A 26,778-nucleotide genomic window follows, 5' to 3' on the forward strand; every position below is an offset into this window, starting at 1 on the left:
CATTCGAATTTGATTGTCCTGTGACCCGAGTCCTTTGTCCCCATTTTCTCTGCGACCTGTAAGCGATATTGTAAATTTCTTTATATTTGTCAAGCCAATTGAAAAGTTTGCGGCAACTTTGTGTTGATTTAACACCCCCCAGCACACACATAAGACAACAAAGTCGCAAGGCTGTCTTTCCATCAATGAAGAGAAGGGAAAGTTTGCTGGCCAGGACATAAATAAGGAATTGTATGGTAAATGGGCGGCAAGGAAAGCAACGTGGAAATAATGCCGAAACAAGATGGGGAATTATTTGAAAAGAAAGCGATGTGAAACAATGAGCTGGCTGGGGCCGGATCAAAATTGGTGGGTCAAATCCTGGTGGGTGGGTGTTTGGTTGGTTGGTGGTGCCAAGTGACCACACAGTGATTTACGCTCATGAAATTGAGTTGTGGCGCAAATTATTTATGAACAAAGCGCACACACAGGAATAACAAACAACGGCGAGCGGCGAACGAGGATTGTAATGTCCTGGGTCCAGGACAATATGCAGTTTGTGGAATCGGTATCGAAGTCCTTCCCCAGAGGAATGTCCCTTCTGCGGACAGCTTTGAGCAGTAGACTCCGGGACTCCAGGACACACGGACAACAGGACAGCCGGACTACGGCCAAAGTTTTTGCGCCCCGAAAATAATTTATTAGCGGCAAACGAGCAAAAGTTTTATGAAAATTCAAAAAACACAAGAACACAAACGGGAGGAAAACAAGAATAAAAAAAGAAAACACAATCGAAACAAAGGCCAAACAAGTGCTAGTTGAAGTTGAGGTGGAAGAAGTTGATGAAGTAGCTCCGGCCCCCTCGGCCAACATTTCATTGTCAGTTGAGTTTTGCGGAATCGTGCGCTTTGTTTAATATTTTCAGACTCTGTCAAAAAGTTCGGGACTCTTGGTATTTCGAGTGAGCAAATTTATTTACTATCATGTCGGCCAATGAGCCGGGTATATATGTTGGCTATATTAACGATCTAGAACAGTCTATTTCCGCTTCTTAAAACTTGCTGGAAAATGGAAAACATTTCAAATAGTCGCGCCTAGCTTTTTTACATATTCCAATAAAAGTTCCACGGCATTTCTTCGGATTTTCCCAACAATACTTAACCGGAACATTTAAATTTCTCTTTAAAATATTATCGTGCAACTGAATTAATGTGAGAGCTAAATATGCAATAAATTAACTAAATGTTTGCAGTTGCAACTAAAATAAATATTATATATATATACATATACTGTATATATATATATATATATATTAATCACAATTAGAGTATATTATAGTCGTTCTGCCTACAGGCTTCTCAAGTTTTTCTTGTTATTTATTGAATTTGGCACACAATTGCACAGGAGCTTATTTGCCCCTGTCTTTATCCCGAAAGTCCTCCTCGTCGCATTCAATTGCTCTGCCAGAAATTTATGAAATTTTTTCCGGGCATTCGGTGTCAAAGTTTTCCCATACTCGTATTTCTTAAGCTACACAAGAAGAAGAAGAGGAATGAGGGACGGCATGGCGGGCTAGGTGGCAATGACAGTCGCATTACGCATACGCCCCGTTCTCTATCAGCTATTACGTATACGCATTGCGGGCCGTTCGATATCATTAGCATTGGGAAATGCATATGGAAACCGGCTCGTTTTCACAGTGTGTGTGCTTATTTTTAGAGAAAACAACTTCCGTTGCTTAGCAACACCACTCGTCCCTCCCTTTTGTTCGCTTTGTATGCAAATGAGCAGAACGAAAATTTCTCATGATAATATGCCATTAATGAGCAGCATTATTTCCCCATCACCCACACACCCATTGTGCTTTTGTCTGTGTGTGTGTGCGTTGCGTATTGTACACCGATTAATTGAACATCGCTTAATGCGAAATATATAAATTAATTGCAATAATTGAAACCCGTTTGCAATCATCCCAGCAGAGCAGCAATGGGCGTATTATTCGACAAGTATCTTGAATTATTAAATAATCGACCTTTATTGTATTCTATGCCTGAGGAGTCTTTGTGATTGAATTTGAGATAGCTTCGTCTACTGTTTCTTGAGCGGCCGGATGAGCATGCGGACGTAGCTGAGCGAGCCAGTGGGTCCTGGCAGGAAGGATTTCCACAGGATGCCCTTGAAATAGCCAATCTCCTGGCCGTACTTCGACTGAAATGTGCCAAACAAGTTGCTGCAAGGAATTGATGGTGGCGGCTTAGAATAGATAATTAATATGCGTACTTTTGCTCACCTCTCGAAGCACTCCCTTCCATACCACCAGGCTCCTGCGTGTGTCCTGGCGCAGTTCTGGCCATTATCGTCGTTATCCTGATCGAAAGTGGTGAACTTCTTGCCCGCATGATAACGCAGCGAATCCCCAGCATCACCTCTGTAGGTACCAAGTACATATAGAAGATACTTTTCCGATTCACTGCCAATACTAAAGTGATCGTACAGCGCGAAACGCTCCTCTCCACTTTTCTTCTTCATTATGATGAGCAACTCGTGGTGCTCACTGTTGGTCAAGCTATGCAGCTTATCCAACCCGATGAAGAACTCCGAGCTTAGAGCCCCAAATCCGGCCTTATAGTTCTGCCAATCCTTATTGAAATCCTCGCTGCCATCGAACCTAAAGGCGATCACCATCCAGCCACCATCTCTCACTTTCTGATCGCAACTCGCGAAGAAGGGTTCCGCATCTGGAGCAATCCGAATCCTAACCTGACCGTGCTTCTCATCGTAGCAATTCCGGGGCGTATCGTCGGGGGGCGTGGCCAGCGCCAACGGAAAGGTCTGCACACTTGCTGGCAATGGGCGAAGTCTAAAAATCATAGAATTTGATATTACGATCTTGGACGTATAATAAATTATTTTCTACCTTTATTAACTTACAATCTGGTTGAAATGGGCATTCCGGTGCCCTGATTTTTATACTCCTCAATGAGCCCCTGTAGCTCATTAAGCTCTGTTTTCAGAGATTGCAGCTCATCTGTCATGAATTGTACACTAAATAATGTAATACTATTATGTAAACAATGTCTAAGAGCCTTTAAGAGGACTCACCGTGCTGCTAAACCAGCCAAAGTGCTAACAGGACAACTGGCAGTACCCTGAAACAAGAAGGGTTTGCTAAAATAAATGGAGTCTCGAAGCAACGGCCATACCCACATTTTCAGCCAGCAGAAAGGGCTCCGCCGAGTTTCTCATTATTACGGAAAAGTGTTTTCCTGGCAAGTTACTCGTGGCATTTGTGGTGGTGCTGAGGCAAGCCAAAGCCGTGACGAGCGCCTCCAGCGCCATCGCGATTTAATTATATATATTTACACCGACGTACGTGTTCCGATTTCAGGCTAAAAATGATGCCAGCGAATGCAACTCAGTTGCAACTGCTCGACTGGACAACTGACTAAGCAAGTTGGCTCACTAGTTCGCTGGATTAGTTACTAGTCGGTGGCTGATTGGAGATGCCACAAAAGTCACGACGCGTTACGCGATCACAGTGATGAGAAGATCACGGTTTAGTCACATAGGCCCTAATGCTTTCAATTGCATAGTTTTCTATCAAACAAATCAATAGCAAAATATTGTTGCAATAAAGAGTACAAATCTTAATTATAATTATCATAGTTTTCGTGTAATTTTCTGTTATATGTGCAGTTAGTTAGTTAGTCCTAATTAGAACTGCAAATACGATTGTTTAAATGAATTTTTAAATTATTTATCCGTTACTTCTAAGTGTTGTGAACTTGCTATCACTGGATGAGAAAGCACTGCCCAACACTTACTGATCTGCTTAGCATACCCGGTTTTCAATGCAATGCACGCAACGTGTACGGCTAATCAATCGAGTGACCTTTGTTTCAATTCACACTTGCATTGCGCCTCAGATCAGTAGTTGATGTTCACTTTGCGGCTTAGTTAGTTAGTTAGTTAGTCAGTCAGCCAGTTAGCTAGTCGTCTAGTTGGTGGCCAGTAATCGAAAGTGCCAAAATGTCACAGGTGCTGCAGCTGGATGCCTTGGTCATGGCCATGGCCTGTCTATCCACCACACAAACGGATCTGGGCGGAGGACTGATGGTTCCGCCCTCCTTGGGCAATGCGGTGAGTTGGAAAAAAGGGATAGGCAAATCATATTCTACAGTACAAAGTCTGTGCTTGTAGATCAAAAACAAAGAGAGCTCATCGTGTTAAGTCTTGACATGCTTTTTATAGAGTTCCAGCAGCTGTCCAGTTTCGGCTTTAAGTGGTCTTACCACTCGGATGCAATCGCTGAACAACGAAATAGCTAGTGTCAAGGAGCAGATAGGCAGTCTCCAGGAGCAGTTGGTGGATCTGCGAAGAGCGGGAAGTGCACCGGTGGTGGGAATCGCTTCGCCCAATGCACTGGCATCTCGATTGTAGGTATTTGCCGGCAGTCGTTGTTATTCCTGTCTGATAATTCACAGTCCCTTCTCCCTCAACAGCCTGGACATTGAGCCACAACTCCTGGCCAACGGTGGTGCAGTGGCCGCTCCAATCACTCCGGCAAACTGCCTGAAACAGCAGCACGGTGTGGTGCGAATCAGACCCCGCTCGAACGTGGAACCCTTCTTTGTTTTCTGCGATCAGAAGGTCAGGAACGGTGGTTGGACCATGGTGGTTAATCGTTATGATGGCAGTGAGGACTTCAATCGCAAGTGGGCGGATTACAAGATCGGTTTTGGGCCACTAACCACCGAGTTCTTCATTGGATTGGATAAATTGCATCAGATTACGAGCAGTGACAACTACGAGCTGTTGGTTCAGCTTCAAAATCGAAAGCAGGAGTTGAGATATGCCCTTTATGATCATTTTAGCATCGGCAGTGAATCGGAACAGTATCGTCTGAATGTCCTAGGGGACTACCACGGCGATGCTGCTGATGCACTGCGTGACCACACGGGAAAAAAATTCAGTACCTCCGATAGGTTTAATGATGAAAATGAGCAAAATTGCGCGGTTCAGCAGTCGGGAGCTTTTTGGTATGGCGGCTCCTGCAATCTCACGTGCGTTCTTATTCATTTCAAGAATTATTATCCAATAGTAAATTATTTATTTTCCTATAGCAACCCCTTCGGCCTATATCAACGCCTTCTAGAACGGGATGTGGATGGCTTCAAGGGCATTCTGTGGCGCGGTTTCTTGAATGGACCCAAAGGTTCCCTGAAAATAGTTCGCATGATGGTTCGTCCACGGGCCGTTTTATAAATAATTAACTTTATTGACTACACCAGTCACATATTAACCAAACGCCCAACAGGTTATGAAAAAAAAACAAACTAATAAAACTACAAAAGATTAATTAAAAATTAAATTCTATTTAGACTTCGTTGAGCTTGTCAGTCTCTTCGGTGGTTGTGGTGGTTCGAACTGTGGTGGTTGTAGTGGGATCTTCAGATCCCTTGACCACCAGGGCATCTCCGAAAACTGGCTTAAAGAAGAGCACAAAGCGGGAATAGCGACGAGCGGAGTTCTGTAATATAAATATATATATATTTATATTGCCTTTTAAACAAACGTTACTAGTTTCTTCTTGTTACTATAAAGCCATATTCTATTTATATATTACTTACCAAAATCAGACGAGACAACGACTTTGAGATATTGGTGACCGTCACTAGGGATTTGTTTAATAGTTCAGATGGAAGTTCCAGGGAGGCATCGCTCATGATTTCGGCGGCATCGCTTAGATCTTTTCCCCCCGCCCGACGACGTCTCTTGGTCTGGCAAATATATAGAGAAACAAATAGATAAGTATATAGATGAGCCATGTGAGTGAGCAGAGGGATCCAAAATCCAATTCGAAAATCCAAAATCCAAAAACTTGACAAGGCCAAGGCCCCAAATCGAAACTAGGTGCGTGTTATATTGGTTTTCTGTTTTCGGTTTTATTCGCTTTTGTAGTGTCGTGAATTTCTCTAAATATATATATTTGTTTATGCCGAATATTTACAAACATGAAACTTAACTAGGGTGTAAACAAAAAAATAAAAACGATTCGAGCGAGGGAGTTGGAAATTCAACAAAGATTCTGATGGATGTGGGAAGAAACGAATAGGGATTCAACGATAAATTACAGCTTCCATTAGTTGGCCTTGGATCGTTGCTATTACACCTCCTAGTAGCCCGCCTCATCAGAATCGGGAGCTGGTGTCGTCACGCCGGCGATTCCATTGACTCCGCCAGAGGATCCCTGCAGGATTGGTCCCGAGAAGCTGAGGAACTTGGACACCACATTGCCCAATCCGGCGTTCGCATTTCCGCCGCCTGAGGAGGAGCCACTGAAGGCGGTGATCGTAGTCAGCACACCGGTGGTCAGGTCATTTGCAATGTTGCCAATCGAGCGTATCTTCGGCGACACCACGGCGGTGATCAGAGTCTGGAAGTCCTTGATGGGCACCGGCGACTTGATGTCCCACTGCTTGTTCTTCTCGATATTCGATCGGTCCAGCTGCTCGATCACCCGAGTCTTTGTATCCAGGAAGTTGTCGATTTTCTACATATATTTGTTTATAGTTTGTATATAAATTTTTTTATTATTTTAAGCATATGAAATACTCACGCCAAACACAAAACCGAGCACTGCGTTCTTAGCCTCGAATGTGGCATCGGGCAGTTTTCTTTTGTTGCGCTCCTGGACACCTAACACCTCCTGGAAATGGAAATCGAAGTGGAAAATACAGGATCACCCACACGGGAAGAATCGGAGGAGCACTGGCAAAGGACATTAGCCAAATTGCTTCTAGTTAACTTGAAGCCTTTTATAATTACAGGATTTTGAGCTTCACTGTTGAGACACACAGATTGATTTCTTTTACGATCTCTAAGCATATATATTAATTTTTTCCAGTCATTTTATATCATGCCTAATTGCCGATCTGGCATTTTCGGACTTGTCTGGCTTTAATCGATTGGATTCTTTGCCTAATTACACCTCTTGAGTGCCGACTTCAAGTTTAATTGCTGCCAAAGAGCGGGTAAAAAAGCACTCGACACTGGGGGCCAGTTAGACTTGACCCAATTTTTGGGGCTGGTCGAAGAAGAAAAAAAGCACTCATGTACTGCACATACATAAGTAATTATATCACTTGTGGACTTGGGGACCTTCGGTCATTCTAAGCCGATGCCTATCGCTATATCTGATACTTTCGGACTGCTTCTCGATCGATCCAAGCTGGTCCAAGGCACTTAAAATTCACCTCGTCATTCGGGCATATATGTATATGTGCAGTTCAATATCGAAGCCGAAATCAACTCATTTCCAACCAAAACACATAATCCAAACCATTGGAATTGAATTTCGAGCCGAATTCAAGCGATATGGGATCTTAGTACATTGCATTACTACTTGCAATTATACGACCTTTTTATTCGACTTGACGTCTTCTGGGCCTCTTAAAAAGTTATGAAATACGTTGACTGTGATTTAAATTTTTTAAAATGCAAAAAGTGCTTAATTGAATTCTATAAAATTCACGGGCTTGTTTGTGGATATTAAAGGTCTCAAAAAATCTAGTTTCAAAACGAAAAGTTAAGGACAATTAATCAGCTTGAAAACGTTTAACAATAATTCGCCTGCAGCCCACAGATTTTGATCACAAGTAATATCTTAAAAGTTATGCAATTCACTTGGCAATTTCGGTTCATTGTTCTGCCATTCTCCCTCTTGAAAGTTTTTTTGAGATTGCCCGACAGAAAATCGCTTGGAGCAGCCCACATGGACCATATTTTTGTCTGTCTTTTTGGTTTTCGAGAAGCTAAGCAACTAGGCGATTTATTAGTTTAACAAAACGCTAAACACATTACGCTCTACACCTTTACTTTATGCCTTTTGTTTTTGTCCGCTGAAGTGACAAACAAAAAGCGTGAGCTATGATTTATATAGAGCAAAATCAGGTCAGTTGTTGAAAGCTGAACAAGCAGTTAAACGAAGGGACTTACAACAAGTTTAACTACTACTTGAATGTAAAAGTGGAAAACTGTGAAAATGCTCAGTTTTTGGCAAAGCTCAAAGGAATCTATAATATTTTCCTGTATTTTTATAACATGTATGTTTATCCTTTTGCTGAAAACTATTTACCTACATTTACAGTCTTTGGATATTGAAGAAATTGATTTTAAGTCTGCCATTAACTTTTTTAATCCCCTCTTATTTGCATTTTCTTAATTTCCCAAGCAATTACCTCAAATCCAATGATTTTCATTACGAATGGTTGAATCAATGAAGACGAAAAAATAAATATATGAACCAACTTTCGGAGGCGCGGAAATGTTTCACAATTTATGCGAATAAGAGGAAGCGAGAGAAGAAGAGGTGATGAGCCATGAAGAAGCTCCCATATACCCCTCTCTTTCTGCCCGCATCTGGCCATCTCTTTTTGGCCAAGGCGTTGGCTTTGATTTTTCGGCTTTTTTTTGGGTTTTCAGTTTTCGGTTTTGGCTTTTGGAATGGTTTTGAAATGTTAACGTAGGTCGTTAACAAGTTTTGTCGCCATCAAGGTCGTCTGGTCTCGAATGGCCAACGAATTTGGAATTGAATTTGGCTTTAAACCATTTTTTATCTGGCTCTTTGCATTTTGCCTGATTTGCATACGAGCGGTGAGGCCAGAAAATTGGCCAGAAGTCGGTTCAATGCACCACAAAATTAGCAGCTTGCATAACGGGCAAAAAACACAAAAAACAAGCGATGAAAATGTGCAACAACAGAGAGCGAGAGCGGGAAAATTTTACTTTCACGCCAGGAGACAATCAAGTTTTCAAACTCCCTCTTTTGAAATGCTTGCAAACTTCCTTGTTGGGGTTTTGGATTTTTCTCGAAGGGATTTCGGATGCTACTTGTCTAGTCAATCAATTGTTTTGTTACCTCTGCGTTGATAGGATTCAAGTCGGGATCGCTGGTATCCTGGAAATTCGCCTCCAGTTCCGAATTTGTTTGTTGAGGAGCGGGAAAGCCCAGCGATAACGATATCAGTGCCGATAGCACGGCCATCGATAGTAACAAACGGCTCCTGGTGAACTGCATAATTAGTTTCTGCAAGCGAACAAAATATAGGTTAAATTTGCAGTGGAAAATTTTCGTTGATTTTATATAAGAAAGGTTTTTGTTGTATATATCTTGTTTTGTACCGCAAAATAAAACACAAAGCTCGGGGTGGATGAAAAAAAAATAAAATAAACTTTTTGAGGCAAGTGTTTTTGTTGTCGTCTGGAAGCCGCGCCGCCAGATACGCGATACTAGCACGTTCACTAACTTTAAGCAAATGACTGCGGACGAAAGTTACTTCAATGATTTAGCAGTGGCCAAAAAATCGGTTACACAGCCCACGGCGCATGCGCAGAGCTTTTTGTTTAGCGCCGCTGCGCAGTCCACTCAAAATATCCACCGAAAAATCCCAGACGAACGCAATCCGGCCAAATTGAATTTTATTGCCGCCCGATTCGTGGATTCATGGATACGTTTGGATTCGTTGTTGGATGCAAGACGTCGACGGCGACGTTGGCAGCGATTCGAGCGGAACGCCGGCGCAAAAAACACGTTTTTGAGCGGGTTTGAGCGCAAATTCGAACGGAAAGCGCTCAATAAAGTGCAAAACCAGCCGCTGGAGATGTTAAGTCACCGGTGTTGTTGCCTTGTTAATGGTGTTTCTGCAATGCGCTTTTAATTTGTACTCTTTGGCTTTCAATTAAGGCACACACACACATACAAAAGAGAGGCACAAGTCGGTCATACGCGGCGTATGCGCAATATGCATTCTTAGGCACTTTTTTCGGTGGTTAGTGGTTACACAAGGGTGTGATGGAAGTCCTTTTAAACCCTTCGTTCGTCAAAAAGAAATAGGAGTCTTTGGTATTGGCAATTAGCTGCTCAAAACAATTACTCATTGATCGATATGATAATTTTTAGCGAAATAATAAAGAAAATTCCATTCGTAAATATTGAATTTTATGAATGGACGAATTTTCATCGAATAATCGGTTTTTTGACCACAACTTTAAATTTAATTGTCCAAATCTGGAATGCTATACCTCGCTGAATTTGTAATTAAATTTCCAATCAAACTGTATTCAAAATTAAAATTAAAATTTTTTGCCTTTTTTTCAGATTTTGATGATGTTACCCCTTACAAAAAATGCGAAAATTGACCCAAAAATTATTTTTCCTAAATTCTTCAAAAAGTGATAGGGATCGTTAGAACTGGTAATTAGCTGCTCAAAACAGTTATTCTCTCGTCTGTATGACTATTTTCATCGAAGTTATGACGAAAATTCCGTTTGTAATTAACACGTTTTTGGCAAAAGTCGTGTTTCGTAATTTCGGTCATCAAATAATCCGTTTTTTGGGCACAACTTTAAAAATAATAGACTGAATATGGAATGTTATACCTCGTTGAGCTCGTAATTAAATTTCCAATCAAACTGTGTTTGAACATTAATTAATTAATTAATTTTAATTTTTCGCCATTTTTTGCAAATTTTGATGATGTAACCCATTACAAAAAATTCGAAAATTGACCCAAAAACTAGTTTTCCATAATCTGTCAAAAAGTGATAGGGATATTTAGTATTAGTTATTAGCTATGCAAAACAATGTTTCTTTAAGCGAAATTACAATTTTTTGAGTAGTTATGTTTCATAGTAAGTAAAGTTTCATTAAAAATATAATTGTATGGGTACACGGATAGTCGAGACACTCGATACTCAGCGTTTCTTCTGGTTTTTCTTTAAATGGAAAAAGCAATATTAACCTCCCCTAGAGCAACCAAAGCCACTACCCTTGACCCTAACATTGACTAAGAATTAAGCACCAGCTGGATTAACTAGTAGATCGGACTAAAATGCTTATGTTAAATCGCATGTTAATACGCTTTTTACGATTAATAATCAGCATAAATTATACGTATTTATGGTTAGAAGTAAAATGTCGTCGACTGGAGAACAAAAAACGAACGAAACGATCTAAACGAAAAGAATACAAGCTCAAGAAACTTTAATCAAGTCGCTCGCCTTCGGACGCCAGAGGGAGACCGATAAATTGGAGTCAAAGTGCGCGTATCGAATTCAGACGAAACCTAATAACTAGAATTGCATGTCGAGTGCACGGACTGCACACCAATGCGATGCACTCGTATCGGATTCGATACAAACCGATACGAACCGATACGAGCCGATATGATCCGATACGAGTCGATTTGAAATGCTGACCAGCCGCTGCATGCATGTATAATTAGTCAGTTTCGCGGGCCGAGTTCTGAATTCGTAACAATTAACTAAAAAATCGCTTTCAATTTATATCGAATCGTATCAATTCGATTCGAAGCAGTTGATTAAGTAATTTTGAGATTTAAACTGGATTTAAATAGAATTCGATCATCCGCACTCGACTTTAGCATGTTTATTATGTTTTCCATTCGAATCTAGATTTATTGAGCAATTTTCGGATATTTGTTAAGCAAATTGCTTATGTCACGTAATATTGGAAGGGGTTGTTCTGTTTTTCATATCATACTCAACAATATTCAAGATCAATTCAGACTATTATCTATAACTATTAAGAGATTTCTAAGCTTAAAAGTCTTGATTTATTAGGGTGAACATAGACGCAAAACCGGCTCGGATACGTTAATAAAAATTTTCCATAATTTCCAGTTTTAATATTCGAAAAGGATTATTGCGATCCTTGGCCAGATCCTCTGTAATCAATCCGTCAGCCGCTCATTTAATTGCAAATGTCACTGGCAATTTCTGGGTGCTTGGGAAACCTTTCTAATTAACCCCAGACAGCCAGTGGCCACTTAACCCGTTCGCAGTAAGTTGCTTATCAATGTGGCGACTTAATCAACGCCTTGGCCCAAGGTCATCTGGGTCGTTTGCCGGAACGGGACCGAAACATAATCCTTAATTGACGTGAAGAGGTGCTGGCGCACCTTGCCATGCTTTTATTTCGTTTGTAATTTTAATTTTATTTCTCATTTCATGTGACGACAGACGAGCGAGGGGCCCAGATAAAGCAAAATTAATGCGCGCATCCGTTGAAATGACAAATAAAAAATGTAAAAATTTCAGCAACGAAACCGCAAAAACCCAAAATGCAAAGTGCACGCTCGTCTGTCAGCGTTTTTGTGGGTCACAAGGTCGGGAGATGTCTCTTCAGAGGCCTCCACCTGCAACTTCATCTCCATCTCCACCTTCATCTCAACATCCACATCCACATCTGTGTATCTTTTTATACACATTTTTTTTTACAGATCGCAGAACCTGTGCCCAGTGCATGCTCGAGTGCCTCTTACTTTGTGGCCTTAGCTAAATTAACTTTCAATTTTCTTGTCGCAGCACGATGCCCTTGAAGATGTTTTCCGAAAACAAAAGCCACATTCTGACCCATTTTAGTAGGGTTATGAGTTTAGCGAGTGAACAGCTACTGTATTGGACACTTGCTCACTTGAAATAAAATAAATAGTTGAATTTAAAAGATTTTACCAAAAAGATACGTTTTGACGCCTGCAATGCACTTAAAAATACGTATGTATTTTTAAAGAAGTATAAATATATTTCAAGTGCTTCATTTACCTAAACTTTTGTGTAGCTTTCGTGTTTTCAATTAAATAACAATCACTAGATCTGCATGTCAAAAGATCCGGCCAGTTGTTCTGACTAATTTGGCAGCTCAATTAGCAAATTATCCATGAAAATTCAATTGCAGCTCGTTGCCGTTGAGGCGCCTCAATTAGAACGCTATAATTGCTGGCCAGCCCCGCCACTTCGTCAGTTTGTCAGTGAGTCAATCTGTCAAACTGTCCATCAGCGTCGCAGCGCGTGTCATAATGTTTATGACAGAAAACCGACAACAGAAAACCAGAAAAAATGTTAGCAAAAAGACAGGCGCTATGTGTCTTGGTTTTTATTCAAAGCAATCTGGCAGAAAACATGCCGTTTTGGCCTGGCCAAGACCCCAAAAGCGCCCCAAATCCTTGCCCCCTGAACCCTAGTGACTTTATTTGCAACAACCAGATCTTCATTGCATTTCCAGTTTCGCCTTTTGGTTACAGTTGTCAGTTTGTTGTGTTGTGTGATTATTTTTTTTTGTTTCTAAAGTTTAGTTGTCGCGTCGAAAATGTCAGGGGCCAAAATAGTGGGGCAGACGCATTAAATCCGTTTTAACCAGTGGCAACTTGTTCTCTGGAAATGGCTATATAGCATACGCCATATAGCATATATCATAATACCCTTCGCCACCATGTCGGGGCATAATTTGGCATTACCCAACTGGCGGGGGGGATTATGCAACGGTTGTCATTATGCATTATGCGCTTGCTGCTATTTTTTCATTTTTTTTTCCTTTTTGTAGTTTTGCTCAGTTTTGGGCCACGGCATTAATGTCACCTGCTCATCGCTGTTCTGGCCACGATGACTCCGCTAAGTGCACGCAGGAAAAACCAAAAAAAAAAAATGAAAATAATAAAATAAAAATGGAAAATAGATGTAGTGAAACGGGTAACAGCTCCATTGAGCACCCCCTTGCTTTACGAGTAACCGTTTACACGCCGCAAGTTGGGAGTTACATGCGGCCGGACGGTCATAACCATTACCCATTAACCAATTCATTTGGACCGAGAGTGCGGCTCGTTAACCAGATGGAGGAGAAGCCAGCACTCGGTTCCGCATCCATTTCCACCAAATGTATTCAACTCCGCCGCAGCAATGGGCCTCTAATGAACTGCTGATGGCTTTGCGCAAGTGTTTTACTGCCAGTACATTTGACATTTGACCAAGGAAATGTTTTAAGACTGGGATAGCTTATTAATAAAGATCTAAAATATGCCAAAATAAATATATGCCAGGTATAAACAAGGTATAAAAAACGAAGTGCAATATATTTTTAAAACCAATCACTAAGCAATAGAACGTCTTGCCACAGAAGCGATATGTTCAAATGAGTTTTATTTTTTGAGTATAGACAATCTCTAAAAGTTGCAATTAACTTGGCAAATCCCACGAAGATTTGCCCCACATGTGTAATGCTCTAATGGAAAAATAAAGTTAATTTGGTTTATATTAAGACCGTTTGTAAGCCAATCCTTCACATCAACAGCTTTTGTTTTGTACCCAATAGCCGGGTCGAATTTAATTGCAAAAGGCGTTGCCGACAGACTAAATAACTGACCATTCACTGAAAACTCAGCCTGAGAATTAGTATTAGAATCGGACGAACGAACTTTGTTCTTGGCCAGGCAAAAATGATTCGTTTGATTTTGCGCAAAGGTTGCCAGAGATTCAGATTCTGGTGTCATGTAGCGTTTATTTGTTTGTTCAGCCATTATTGTAATTATAGTATTAATAAATCTCGCCACTGGCGGCCGGCGAAGGTCGCCCCATAATAATATCATTTTGGCATTAGATATTTTGAAAGGCATTTCAAATCTGATCACTTTGCTTAATTGCCGTGCAGAACTTAGTGCTGTTAAATGAGGCGTAAATTGGAAATCACTTCTAAGCTAAACGAAAATGCCAAAGGCTTATGAAATTGCTAAGCACATAAAAATCAAGAGTATTAAGCATATTTTATAATAGAAAAAAACACTCCGGTAATAACATAAACAGCCATTCATAAGGCCAGACCCGCATCAACTTATAATTTACTGCCCAGGGAAAATATCATCATAAAAAATGTGTGAAAATTCGTATAATACAAGATCTGCGATACGGACCTTAACGCTCTTTAAACATAAAGCCACAACACATCGAGTGGTGGATAAGAAATTTAGAGATTTGCATAATAATCGGCCCGAAAAATATTAAAGGGGCCATTGTTTTACGGACATTTACAATAAGTTTCTACGCTTTTCGATATCGGGTTGCCACAATCGATTTGCATAACTCTCCCGAAACAACCGCACAATTTGGAGCGTCGTCTGGTCAATAAACTTATTGACCGACTTAGATATGACACCTGCATATATATCTTTTTGTTTATGTAGAGACGCCCCCTCGCCGGTTTGCCTTCGGCGGATTTCCAGCTCGACTGCTCCACTTTCATGGCGTTCACTTTCGCTTTTTCCCTCGTTTTCGATTTTATTTATTTATTTTGCCGTAGCTATCATCACTGACTTTTGTTATTGCTTATGCCTTAGAGTTGATGGCTGATAGCTTTTAGCTTTTGGCCCAAAGCGCGTTGATGGCTGAACTGGCTGCTGTATCTTGGGCTAAGGCTTATCTGGCCAGAGCCATCGATCCGCGAACGACCTTGAGACCGTTACCGGTTTCTTTGGACCAGGCCACTCTTGCATGGGCCAGACAAGTTGATGTTTTCTTTTTTTTTTTTTTGAGTGTCTTTTTAGCTCTGACTCTGGTTCATCCTCAATCATGGCAGCGACCAGGGGTCAGGCCGAAAATGAGTAGTAGGTTACCAGGTAGTTAACCCCGAAAATTCGGATGACTTTCGAATGAACTAATGGAGCAAAAAGGAAAATCCCCTCAAATCACTTCCATACAAATAAACCTATTTAAAATGTATTTAAAATTTGTAATTAATATAGCCATTTAAGTAGCACGTCAACCAGTGAAACCAAAATTCATATAGCTTAATATAATCAACAATCAATATGACATGCTGAACACAAACCTTCCGTCATAGGAGAACAATAAAACTCTCCCTTTTTACGGCTTACAAATACGATTGGTTAAGCTTTTGTTAATTGATTTATGAAGCAATTAACGCATTTGAATCTTCACTTTTGCATTCTTGACGGCGGCGCTGTTGCCAAATTTCGGTAGCCAAAGCGATTAATGGACGAGCGCTAATCAATAGCGACCCCCCTCTTCAATCAGCCCCCCCCCCCATTAATAACCCCCCGTAGTGTTGTTTGTTTTTGGAACAGACCTGACCTATGCCAGCATTTGCAGTTGAGGCTTAGCCCAGTTAGCAAGTTCGTTGCCTAAGTCTTTCGTTGTGACACACATTTTGAGCTGAGATTTTCGCTCTTTTCCCTTTTTTTGGTTTTCAGCCGCCTTATATACATACTCACGCGAAATATAATAACATAAAAATACGGCTTGCCAAACTTAATTGCAATGCGAACTCTCCGAAGCACCCAAATATATAATTGAGTTCATAAACAATTTCAAAATGCAAATAAACCAGCACAAACACTGAGCACACAAGAAAAACACAAAACAATAAACACAACCAGAGGTTTTTCAAATTAAAAACGCGACAACTAAACGGCCCGCAAAATGTCACTTTGTCTTGTGAAAGATTCACGCATAACTGAAAACTGAAACTCGCCGCTAAAAAAATATTCAGCCCACTTCAAAAAATCAAGAGAAAGACAGACAGAGAGAGAGCAGGCGGAAGAGAGAGAGAGCGAGAGAGTCAGAGAAAGCACCAGAAGTAAACAAGTAAAAGCATTTTAATGAAACCTGTAATCAGTAGAAAGTGACACCATGCCCGCTCCATTGGGCAAGCTACCAAGTAGTTGGCCCACGGAGAAAGGTTCAGGGAAAACTCTTGGAGACTCCCTGTAGGGTCAAGAAGATCCAAAAATATTCGCTATATAGACATAAAAAATATAGACAGTACAAAATATATATTTAATCTAATCTTTTTAATTTAAACTAATTTTTTAAACGAAACACCAGCCGAGCTCCATAGTTCATTCACCAGTTCTACCTTCCTCTGAACTTTAGTTTGCGGAAATGAACCCAAACAAGCTATTTCACCCCTCAACCTTTACTAAGTTTTTACTTCCGCTCATTGCGCGCTTTCGCTTTTTGCGTTTCCACCCAGTGATTTGCCCCACCGCATCCTTGGGGGAGTGGTTCATTGCAGTGGCTCCCACTGAATTCCATTGGATCTCTTGCATCAGCCGCTGTCCAAGCTGTTACGCCACTTGATTTAGAGCCCCTCTTTTACGCTTTCTTAGCTGCCCAAGTGACCAACAAGTCTTTCTCCTCACTTCTTTATTTATTTCGGTTACGAACTAGCAAAAAAAAATGGGTTTAACACAAACGATTAACGTAACTATGGTTATGTGATGACTAAGCTGGCTAGAATGGCTCATTATCGTAGAGGTTCCAAGATCTATGGTGATCTGCCGGCTTGGCGTGATGCCCCATGCTGCTGCTGGCGAAAATATTCTTGGCTGCACTCGAAGCTCCTCCAGCGGCTCCCAGCCCGGCATTCAAAATCAATCCAAGGGCATTGCTCACCAGATGGGAGGCCACCTGCTTCACAAATCCTCCAGAATCAAAGTTATTTGCCGCCGCAGCTGCCCATCCACCGCCTTCTTTCTTCTTTCGCGGGCGTGGCAACTCCGCACTTCCGTGTCGCTCCTCTGAGCCGTCCTCTGAAATTGGCCGAAACTTTGCCTCCAGGAAGCTGGTGATCAGGTTCTTGGTGAAGGTCAATGGTTGCGGCGGGCCCTCCTCCTCGGGATCCTGTTAAAGATTGTAGAATGTTTTTCACTTCACTCGCTAAATAAACGACGTTCAGGGGTTAGTAACACAGTTATGAGGTTGGGATCTAGAAGGTAAATATATATAAACAAAATATATAAATACAGCGCTCAGTGCGGCCAGCACGGTGCCCAAGAAGTTGCCTATAAACTGGCCATTGTTAATCTGAAAAAATAATATATAAACGTAGAATGACTTAAAATTCATGAAAATAGGTTTATGGAACCCACCGCTCCACCACCTCCAGAGAGACCATCCAAAGCAGTGCCCACATATTGTCCCAACACGAGGCCAAAGTTCTTGTTCCCGCCCAGAAGACCAGAGATCAGCGAGGTTCCCGTTTGAATCAGACCTTGCACATCTAGGCCTCCAGGCTAAAATAAAATTCTATTTAAATACCCTAGAGGGATTGGAGAACTTCAATACTTACTCCAAATAAAGTGGAAACCACACCAGTTAGGGCACCAATTAAGGCACCCACATCGGAACCACCTTCGCCCTAAAAAAATCCATATTAACTTAATATTTAAGGGTTTCTTAGCCTTCCACTCACACCGCTGAGGCTGCCAATGATGCCAACCAGACCGCCACCGCCTCCTCCACCTCCTGCTCCGTCTCCGCCAGCTCCGGGTTCCTCCCCATCGCCCAGGTCATCGTTGTCATCCGTGGCCAATTCCGAGGAGGAGCCTGTGCCCTCCGCCTCCACCTGTTTCTCCGGCTTCGCATTCATTTTTGGTTTACCTTTGGCCTTGGCTGTAACGTTTGGCGACTTCAAAAGGCCGTGGGACAAAGGGTTAGGTGAACCAAGTCAATGTTGGGTTAGGTCATCATCAATTAGAGGTCATTGGGTTAGTCACAAAGGGTTCAACAAGGGTCCTTTTGCTCACCTTTACGTTTATATCCAGGTCATCGAGTTCCGAAGGATTGGGTTCTATTTTAATTCGCCTCGGCGGCGGCTGATCCAACATATTTTCCAGGAAATCTTCCTGGAAGCGCAAGTCATGAGCCTGGCGTTAAAAAAATCAAGCATTGCGTACTAAAGACATTCATTTTTAACTTAATCTTATTTATTATTCTACACAAAAACAGTTTTATTTAATAAATTTATCTGATTTTTAAATAATTGTGAATAATTCCTAGTACTACCTCAGAAAGTATGGACTTTATAATCCTCATTTCCTCCGGAATTTGTCGTTGCTCCGCCTCCTCCTGGGTCTCCCGATTCTCCTGTTTCCTCTGCTTCGTTCCATTCTTGATTTGCCTTTTGTGGATCACCTTTCGCTTGGCCTTAGCCAGCACTCCATCCTCTCCAGCCTGTTCCAATAAATGCTGCAGAGCCTTGTCAATCTTCGCCTCCAGTTCGTTTTTCATTTGTGGCACCTGCTTTATGATATTCCTTCTCAGTTTTCCCAATCTCTCGCCCAATTTCGGCTGATCCGTGAGATCGGCAGAGAGTTCCTGATTGTACAGCTCCTCCTCCTTTTGCTGCTGAGCCATTTCCCTTAACTCCACTCGAAACTCACGATCGTCCTTGGCCTGGGACACCACATCCATCACCCGATTGAGTATTTCCAGGGCCCTCTGATCCCTGGACAACTGCTGTTCGATGGCATCGATTTTGGACATGACACGCCCGCTCTCCGTGAGATTCATTTGGAATAGCAGCTCCCTGACGGCTTCCACCAAATTCTGCTCCATTTGCTCTTCCGCCTGGCGGGCTCCATTCAATAATCCAATGCCCGTTAGAGCGCGCAGCTCCTCCTTGGGAAGGATCCTCTCTAGCCTCCGGTAGGCGGTGATGGCCTGCAAGTAGTGCGACTGGAACTCCATTCCACCCGGCCTACTCTCCACCGATCCCAAGATCAGGACTAAACCGATTAATCCGAGGAGCAAACGCAGCACTTGCAGGTTCTCCATTGGCGGCCGATCGAAAGAAAACTGCGTCCAGGAAGCCTTGTCCACTAGCTCATATAACATCGGCGGATCGTTTGGTTCGCATGGATCCATCGAAACGTTCACGGTTAGTTGGGCGGTGGGCGTGGTTGGTGGATCCTCCCACTGGACACGCCTTCGCTTTGACGATTGTGCAATGGGTCAATCGTCTGTGGAGCTGATCAGTGTGGCATATCTTATGCCACGAATTGTCGTACGCAAATATAGCGACATCTTAACAAGGGGGCGTTTCATCTAGGGGGCTCCATCTTTAAAATAGTTTAGTTTTTCAGCTGGAACTAGTTTCTATTACTCAATTAAATGGACTTACAGATATTATTGCTATTACCATCTTTCTATACTATATTTCCCAAGCCCTATTATAAGAGGAATGTTATGGCAATAACTTTTAGGAATTGTCATTATGTTCAAGTAGCTTCAATAACAAGATTAGAGATTAAGTCTAAGTACTTTGATGCTAAGAAATATTTCTAGATGAATCGCATTTCCCCTTTGCAAAAATTATGATGAGGCCTTATTATATGGGGTGCTTTCCCAAGACACCACTTTAAAAGACGACCAGAACTTTGGGGTTTACAAATGACCAGACTTCTCACCTGGCCAGAACTAGAAGCCACAATTACCCAGCCATTAGGCACATTTAATAGACGACACGAATCGGAGTCATTAGCTAATGCTATAATGTGCCTACTTCCCCTTATTTTTCGGCTTTCAGCGCCCCGAAAGGTGATTGAAATAAAGACCTTATGTAAAAGGTGGAAAACCGAAATGCAGGTGTCGCAGTTATGCGTGACTGTTAATTAGCATTGGCCATTAGTTAAATGGGTGAGATTGGGCCAGCATCTCGGCGATGATCATCCGAGCGCACTGACTGGGCGGCGGGAGATTACGTGAAGGGGCTGCCCCGTGAACGTAATGGCAAACATGGGTTAAAGTTAAAGCCAAAGCTGAAGCTAAAGCCAGGTAGTCCAAGTCCAAGCGGCAAAACATCAGCGGCGGCGGCTCGTCACGCTCGTTTAACCTTTCAAGTGCGCAGAGATCGGATGGGGAATATAAGGGGGATATGCACATATATAGCTACTCGGGTCGGATTGGATCGGCATGACATAAGCGTTTAAACGCAACTCCAACTGTTGAAGCGTGCCTCACTTGGAGCTTGAAGTAATGTTCATTTTATTTAGGAAATCAGTTTTAAATATTTTTAATAATACAAGAGCACTTTTCGATGCAAAAAATTTATATTTACTAACTCAAATAAATGCATTTTATTATAGTGATGTACTCTTTTTTTTGTAGTTTTATATGTATTGTAATTATAATTTTTTCCTGTGTATCAACGTTTTCAGTAAACGTTTCTTAGTGGCCCCCGAAAAAAAAAATACGAAACCACAGCCGTAATTATGGGGCACAATAAAACGAGCTAAGCCAAAACAATAATGATATAATTGTTTCACTTTGTGCAAATGTTGTGCCCTTTAATGCTTCGACTGCCCTCAGATTTTGGCTTTTAATTCAGCCATCTAATGGCAACTTTACGATCTGATATAGTAAGTCACTTGTGGCATTCACGAGGCGATGAGTCAGATTCATTAGCAGGTTGAACCTTACATGCTCAAGGGTGATGATTTCAGAACCCTTTATACAAAATTAACGCAATAAATTAAATATTCTTCTATTTATCTATTTTGGAATCTTTTTCAATGGAGCAGCCTTGATTTGAGATACAAATAGGTTATCGAGATGCCTAAAATATTCTTAGGTGTGTACAAATGTTATTGTTTATTTATAACATGACATGGCCATCTGTTGGAAAGACATATTTAAAAATCTTCAAGTCACTCAAAATCCCGTTTTAAAACATGCCAAAATCGTGCTTCACTTCAAATATAACATAAGCCAAACATGTTAAAAGTGTTTAAATTCCGATCAATCTTGCATTTAGCCTTCAAATGGAAATCAATTTCGAATGTCTGAATATATTTGAGGCTCAGCCGGTGTCTTGTGAACTGATTTGTTTAGCCACAAAAGAAAAGGATTGTTTTCTTTGTCACTTCTCCACTTTTAATTGCCATCGTTATGGGTATTTATTTTCCTCATTTTTCGCATTCAAGTTCTTCAATGTGTGGTGATTTTTCGCAGCGGAAAACCCTTTTTATTTGGACCGCAGCCGGAAGCGGAAATGGCGATAACCACACTCCATCGCTAATGAGCCATCGGCACTTGACATTGTACTCGGAGAATTACGATCTCTGGCAATTAGGGTTTATTGACAATTGTTGGAGGCGAAAAAAGCACTCGACTCTAACTGGCAACTCTGCGGTATTCGAAACTCGATTCGTGTTTGTGTGTATTATTAACACATATCTTTGTGCAATAAATAATAACCTTGCCAAATCGTTTGACTTCGTTTCGCTGCTTGGCAACATATACTAAACACTAATGCTGAAAATCCGAAAGAGACGGAGTTGCAGTTTTGCAGGCAACTTTTAGACTTTAATGCGGTTTAGTTATACACTTTGCACTTTTACGACTCCCAGTGATTTTTGCCTTCATTTAATCTGCGAATTGGGGCAGCGGCTAGAAAGAAAAAAAAAACAATATAAACGATTGATTCGTTTGCCTGTGAGAAATCGCCGTGCTCAGAAATTAACATAATAAATAGCGCCATAAATATTAAAAGCAAACTAGTTGCTGCAATTTATTTTTCCATTATTTTTTTGTTGTACCCCTAACCACTTGAATTTGGCGCAGTCTCTTAGCGCTTGTTATACAAATGGTTTAACCTCTAGGCTACGAATCGCTGGAATGGCTTGGCCTGGCCATCAGAAGTCCTTCGAGTTAATTTCTGCTAATTGGCGGACTGAAGAAATAGCCAAAGATACGCTGAGATTAAGCTAATCTGCCATCTCCAAAGCCAAACTAGTTCGACCGATCGTTATTCTTAAATGCTAATGTAGAAATCAAATAAATGCGAGCGAGACAAATATAAATGCAATGCCATTAGACATTTTATCTTTATATAATAGCTTTGAAAATCCAGAGCACCCCTTTTTGCATTCCAATTCCATAGTATTTAGCATAACTGCACCTTTTTATTATTTTTGTATCCACAAAGGAAATTCTTTATTTTTGCCGTTTTTTGCAAATTTTGATGATGTTACCCCTTTCCAAAAATGCAAAAATTCACCCAAAAATTAATTTTCCTAAATTCTTCAAAAAGTGATAGGGATCGTTAGCACTGTTAATAAGCTGCTCAAAACAGTTATTCTTTCATCGTTATGGCAATTTTCAGCGAAGTTATGTCGAAAATTCCGTTTGTAAATATCAAGTTTTTGGCAAAAGCCGTTCCTTCGAATTTCGGTCATCAAATAATCATTTTTTTGCTACAACTTTAAAAATAATATTCCAAATCTGGAATGCCATACCTCTTTGAGTTCGTAATTAAATTTCCAATCAAACTGTGTTCAAAAATGCAAATTCTGTTTTTTTGCCTTTTTTGGCAAATTTTGATGATGTAACCCCTTACAAAAAATGCGAAAATTGACCCAAAAATTAATTTTCCTAAATTCTTCAAAAAGTGATAGGGATCGTTAGCATTGGTAATTTACTGCTCAAAACAGTTACTCTTACATATATATGACTATTTTTAGCGAAGTTATGATGAAAATTCCGATTGTAAATATCAAATTTTTGGCAAGACGATTTTCCGAATTTCGATCATAAAGTAATCAGTTTTTTTGCCATAACTATAAAAATAAAAGCCTGAATTTGGAATGTTATACCTTGTCGAGCGTCATGCGTTGCCCCCTGAAGGCCTTCTGCGCCACCATGTCTCTTGTCCGCCGCATGAACACGATGATCAAGCAGGGCGCCGCCCTGCCCTTCAACACCTCCTCCTGCTACGTCAATGCTACCAAGAGGTAGTCGACGGCTGCAACGCCTTCGTGCCCAACATCAATAAGCGCTTCCGAAAATGGTAATTAAACAATGAAATTATAAGCAAAGCAGATGCTGTTTTCCTGATTTGGGAGTTATTCGGATCGGGGTGTGGCAACCTTATCTTATAGCTTTCTAGCCTGTAGAGTGCCTCAGATCCCGAGATACGGAAGGACAGACAAACATGGCTTATTTTTAGCTGTTTCAAACTTTTAAACAAATGTGACACATACTATATATTATATTGTCCAAAATCTTAATTCTATTGCCAATAGATAGACTTTAAGGATATTCTGTACTCGATGATTCAGATGATAGGCGGCAGCGGTATCAATGGGGCTGGACACCACCAAAACCAAAAAGTAGAATCTTAAGTGCAAGGATTACAGATCACTGCAACCAAGACCCATTTTGTCCAAGTTAGAAGGTCACAACACGTAGTTAAACACGTTACTCGTAGAGTAAAAGGGTATACTAGATTCGTTGAAAATGATGTAACTTAGTCTCCGACCATATAAAGTGTACAACACGTCGATACGATTCGACCAAAATTTCTTAGCCACACCGAGTTAATTAGCGAGGCGGCTAGAAATTTAAATAAGCTGAATATTAATATTTAATTTAATATGATGAACTTACCACACCGCCAACGCAAAGGAAAACATGGGGGCGTACCCACCAAACAGAAGGATGCGAATCCGCCGGCGTCGTTTTGATCAAATCTAACTTTATTCCATCTAGTTGGCGTGGGGTTTGCCGTACACGTATACAGCTAGCAATTCGGTTTTTCGAACCCCATTCGTTACTTGGTACAGTTGTAAGACACATAAAATTATTTAAAATTCTTACAAATAAAAGTAAAAAGAAAAATTACAGTTCAACAAATAAATACCATATTAAACTCCCCTCTCCTTTTCTTTTCGGAATTTGATAAAATAATCTACAATATTCTATAGAAAAAAGGAAAATGGCTTCGATCAATCCATTTTTTTAATTTGTGGCTACATACCGTAGAAAACATCGAGCCCTAAAACAACAACGCGTTATCGTATCAAGAGCTGCGGTTTCGTGGAAAGCTTTATCACGATCTCAAAAGAATCGCTACCGCAAGAAGGTACGCATTCTTTTTTTAATTGAACATTCATATTATGGAGATTATTAATTTGTATCATTTCAGGCGAGCGATGAACGCCATCGGCGTCGAAGAGTTGCTGATAAAAAAAGCCAGGAAAAACCGATAATGGGAGTAATGCCAATGATCCCGTGCTCTACGCTACAGGTGGCCCCGAAAGAGTAGAGATTTGAAGCGCAATGCTGCCAGCTTTTCGAAATTCACAGTTTTGCATTCGTTATACCAAATTAGCATTTTATGCACTGCTTTTGTTTTTATTGGTTTGGAAATTATCATCCTCTGTCTTTTTAGTGAACAAAATAAAAAATCAGTTTTTTGTCAGAACATTCCAAATAAAGGTTCAAATATAGAATGCCATACCTCGTTGAGCTCGTAACAAAATTTCCAATAAAACGGTGTTTAAAACTGGATATTTAAATTTTTTGCCATTTTTTGCCAATTTTGATGATGTTGATGATGATGATGTTCCCTACAAAAAATGAGAAAATTGACCAAAAATTAATTTCTCAAAATTCGTCAAAAAGTGATAGGGAAATTTAGCAATGATAATTGGCTGCTAAAAACAGTAATTCTTTCATTTTTATTTGCATTTTTAGCCAAGTAATGACGAAAATTCCATTCGTAAATATCGCATTTTGCAAAAAGCCGATTGTCTGTCATAAAATAATCAGTATTTTGGGCACAACTTTCAAAATAATTGTCTGAACATGAAATGCCTCGTTAAGCTCATTATTAAATTCCCAATCAAACTATATTCAAAAATAAAAACTCTAATTTTTTGCTAATTTTTGCTAATCGACAAAACATGAAAAAATGTATAAATACTGAATTCTTATAAATCTGCCAAAAAGTGAAAAAATTCTCTCGTTCTTCTCGTTGATTATCGGATATTAAAATCACTCATTTATTTAACTTTATTACTACATTTGGCCAAGTAATGATGAATAACCCCTGCGAACATATGGAACTTTTACCGGAAATCGTTGTCCTTATTTTCCATCCAAAGTATGTGCGCAGAAAGTGGCCCCAATAAATTGTAATGGAATATTTATAAATAAAGTGGATGTGTTTACTGCACAGGCAATCCATCTAAATATAATCCCCCAGTTTATGCAATCACTTGCTGTTAAAATCTCGTTGAAAATATTGTGTAATTGGCTGCCGTTGCCGCTGACTTCCCGCTCAGGATTTTTTGATTCCAGACTAATGACCCAATTCGCGTTGCTCTCCCATTAACAACAATTGCCACTTTTGTTTGCGCCAACTCATGGATTTAATTATTTACAGCTCTGTGCAGCGGTTTCTCATTTATTTTTATTTTTCGGCCAATCACTTCGATCAAAGCCAGACAGTCTAAATTTAGGCAACAGCTGCCAGAAGGCCTGCCTGTTTGATATCCGCCAAGTCATGGTGTTAAAGAGTTGTGGGTAATATTCTTGTTTTCGGTGTCACTGAATACAAAATTGTTGTTTTGGATAAAACCCCTGAGTTAACCTGATCAATATAACGTACTTTTCTTTTAGTTTTTTTTTTCTTTTTGAGGGCAAAAAGTTATCCAGGCAGCTCCGATAAATCATGACACTACAGAGTCGCGGCCTTTTCACAGCACTACTGCCGGACCACGCCCCCTAACCCACCGCCGCCCCTGTCTAACCAAAACTTTTTAATTTTATCTCTTCTCTTTTTTTTCGGTGGGCCACCACGTTCGGTTTGCCAATCAACTGAAAATGACGGCCAAAACCAAAAGCCGCCGCAGCCACAGAATTGTTAACAGTTAACTTGGCTTAAATGCATTATGATATTTTTGCCTTTCATACCAACCACATAGACACGCACACACATACCATTGCATTTCCCTGCCGCAATTCGCAAAGTGTTTAAGTGAATAATTGTGAACTTTATGAGCTCATTGCCTGCCGAAAGTCCAGCATCAGCATCTTCCCGAATGTATATAAACTATTTGTAAATTTGCGGACTTATAACTATTTGACCATGAGTGTAAAGTTCATTGTAAACTAAAAATTGGTTTTGAAGTGCTTAAAGCCAGAAATAAGTACGCATATTATAAGCCATATGAAACGTTAAGTTGAAGTACTCTCGAAGCTTTATAAATATATTTTTCAGTTTTTATACTACATATATGATAAATATTTATTTATATTTGGATTTATATCTGGTATACCCTTACTTTCACTAATCAACAAAGATTTTTTGTTGGTTTGCAGAGTATTTTAAATTCGCTCTCATCGATTGAATCGTGGCCCAATCTC

The 26,778-nt window shown here is 40.5% G+C and overlaps 4 protein-coding genes across 12 annotated transcripts; 1 reads left to right on the forward strand and 3 right to left on the reverse strand.

Moving 5' to 3' along the window:
- Nucleotides 1–2,012: 2,012 nt before the first annotated feature.
- On the reverse strand, nucleotides 2,013–3,378 carry LOC117147175 (ryncolin-2). 2 transcript variants are annotated; one of them, XM_033313971.1, is made up of 6 exons: nucleotides 3,187–3,378; nucleotides 3,082–3,128; nucleotides 2,911–3,024; nucleotides 2,474–2,839; nucleotides 2,270–2,407; nucleotides 2,013–2,209 (listed from the first exon to the last, which is right to left on the reverse strand). In XM_033313971.1, the coding sequence occupies exons 1-6, from the start codon at nucleotides 3,316–3,318 to the stop codon at nucleotides 2,068–2,070; spliced, it is 939 nt and encodes a 312-aa protein (XP_033169862.1). In that variant the 5' UTR covers nucleotides 3,319–3,378; the 3' UTR covers nucleotides 2,013–2,067. The 2 variants fall into 2 exon arrangements, with proteins under 2 accessions (XP_033169862.1, XP_033169861.1); XM_033313970.1 differs by having other exon boundaries at nucleotides 2,270–2,839.
- A 513-nt stretch (nucleotides 3,379–3,891) lies between these two features.
- Nucleotides 3,892–5,332, forward strand: LOC117147174 (fibroleukin). Of its 4 annotated transcripts, none has more exons than XM_033313966.1 (4): nucleotides 3,895–4,119; nucleotides 4,231–4,415; nucleotides 4,464–5,042; nucleotides 5,103–5,332. In XM_033313966.1, exons 1-4 carry the CDS (start codon nucleotides 4,009–4,011, stop codon nucleotides 5,242–5,244), a joined length of 1,017 nt encoding a protein of 338 aa, XP_033169857.1. In that variant the 5' UTR covers nucleotides 3,895–4,008; the 3' UTR covers nucleotides 5,245–5,332. The 4 variants fall into 4 exon arrangements, with proteins under 4 accessions (XP_033169860.1, XP_033169857.1, XP_033169858.1 ...); XM_033313967.1 differs by having other exon boundaries at nucleotides 4,482–5,042; XM_033313969.1 differs by lacking the exon at nucleotides 5,103–5,332 and having other exon boundaries at nucleotides 3,892–4,119; nucleotides 4,231–4,419; nucleotides 4,482–4,563.
- Nucleotides 5,333–5,334: 2 nt separating this feature from the next.
- On the reverse strand, nucleotides 5,335–16,288 carry LOC117147176. Of its 4 annotated transcripts, none has more exons than XM_033313975.1 (4): nucleotides 16,059–16,288; nucleotides 8,900–9,067; nucleotides 5,610–5,759; nucleotides 5,335–5,509 (listed from the first exon to the last, which is right to left on the reverse strand). In XM_033313975.1, the coding sequence occupies exons 2-4, from the start codon at nucleotides 9,056–9,058 to the stop codon at nucleotides 5,357–5,359; spliced, it is 462 nt and encodes a 153-aa protein (XP_033169866.1). In that variant the 5' UTR covers nucleotides 9,059–9,067; nucleotides 16,059–16,288; the 3' UTR covers nucleotides 5,335–5,356. The 4 variants fall into 4 exon arrangements, with proteins under 4 accessions (XP_033169866.1, XP_033169863.1, XP_033169865.1 ...); XM_033313972.1 differs by lacking the exons at nucleotides 5,335–5,509; nucleotides 5,610–5,759 and adding exons at nucleotides 5,914–6,532; nucleotides 6,599–6,688; XM_033313974.1 differs by lacking the exons at nucleotides 5,335–5,509; nucleotides 5,610–5,759; nucleotides 16,059–16,288 and adding exons at nucleotides 5,914–6,532; nucleotides 6,599–6,688; nucleotides 15,914–15,991.
- A 791-nt stretch (nucleotides 16,289–17,079) lies between these two features.
- Nucleotides 17,080–19,404, reverse strand: LOC117147171 (keratin, type I cytoskeletal 9). Of its 2 annotated transcripts, XM_033313957.1 has the most exons (7): nucleotides 18,634–19,404; nucleotides 18,375–18,494; nucleotides 18,041–18,256; nucleotides 17,918–17,986; nucleotides 17,718–17,861; nucleotides 17,593–17,652; nucleotides 17,080–17,469 (listed from the first exon to the last, which is right to left on the reverse strand). In XM_033313957.1, the coding sequence occupies exons 1-7, from the start codon at nucleotides 19,402–19,404 to the stop codon at nucleotides 17,080–17,082; spliced, it is 1,770 nt and encodes a 589-aa protein (XP_033169848.1). The 2 variants fall into 2 exon arrangements, with proteins under 2 accessions (XP_033169848.1, XP_033169849.1); XM_033313958.1 differs by lacking the exon at nucleotides 17,593–17,652.
- Nucleotides 19,405–26,778: the final 7,374 nt, after the last annotated feature.

The sequence above is a fragment of the Drosophila mauritiana genome, chromosome X (genome assembly GCF_004382145.1).
Source record: "Drosophila mauritiana strain mau12 chromosome X, ASM438214v1, whole genome shotgun sequence".
Classification (NCBI taxonomy): Eukaryota; Metazoa; Arthropoda; class Insecta; order Diptera; family Drosophilidae; genus Drosophila; species Drosophila mauritiana.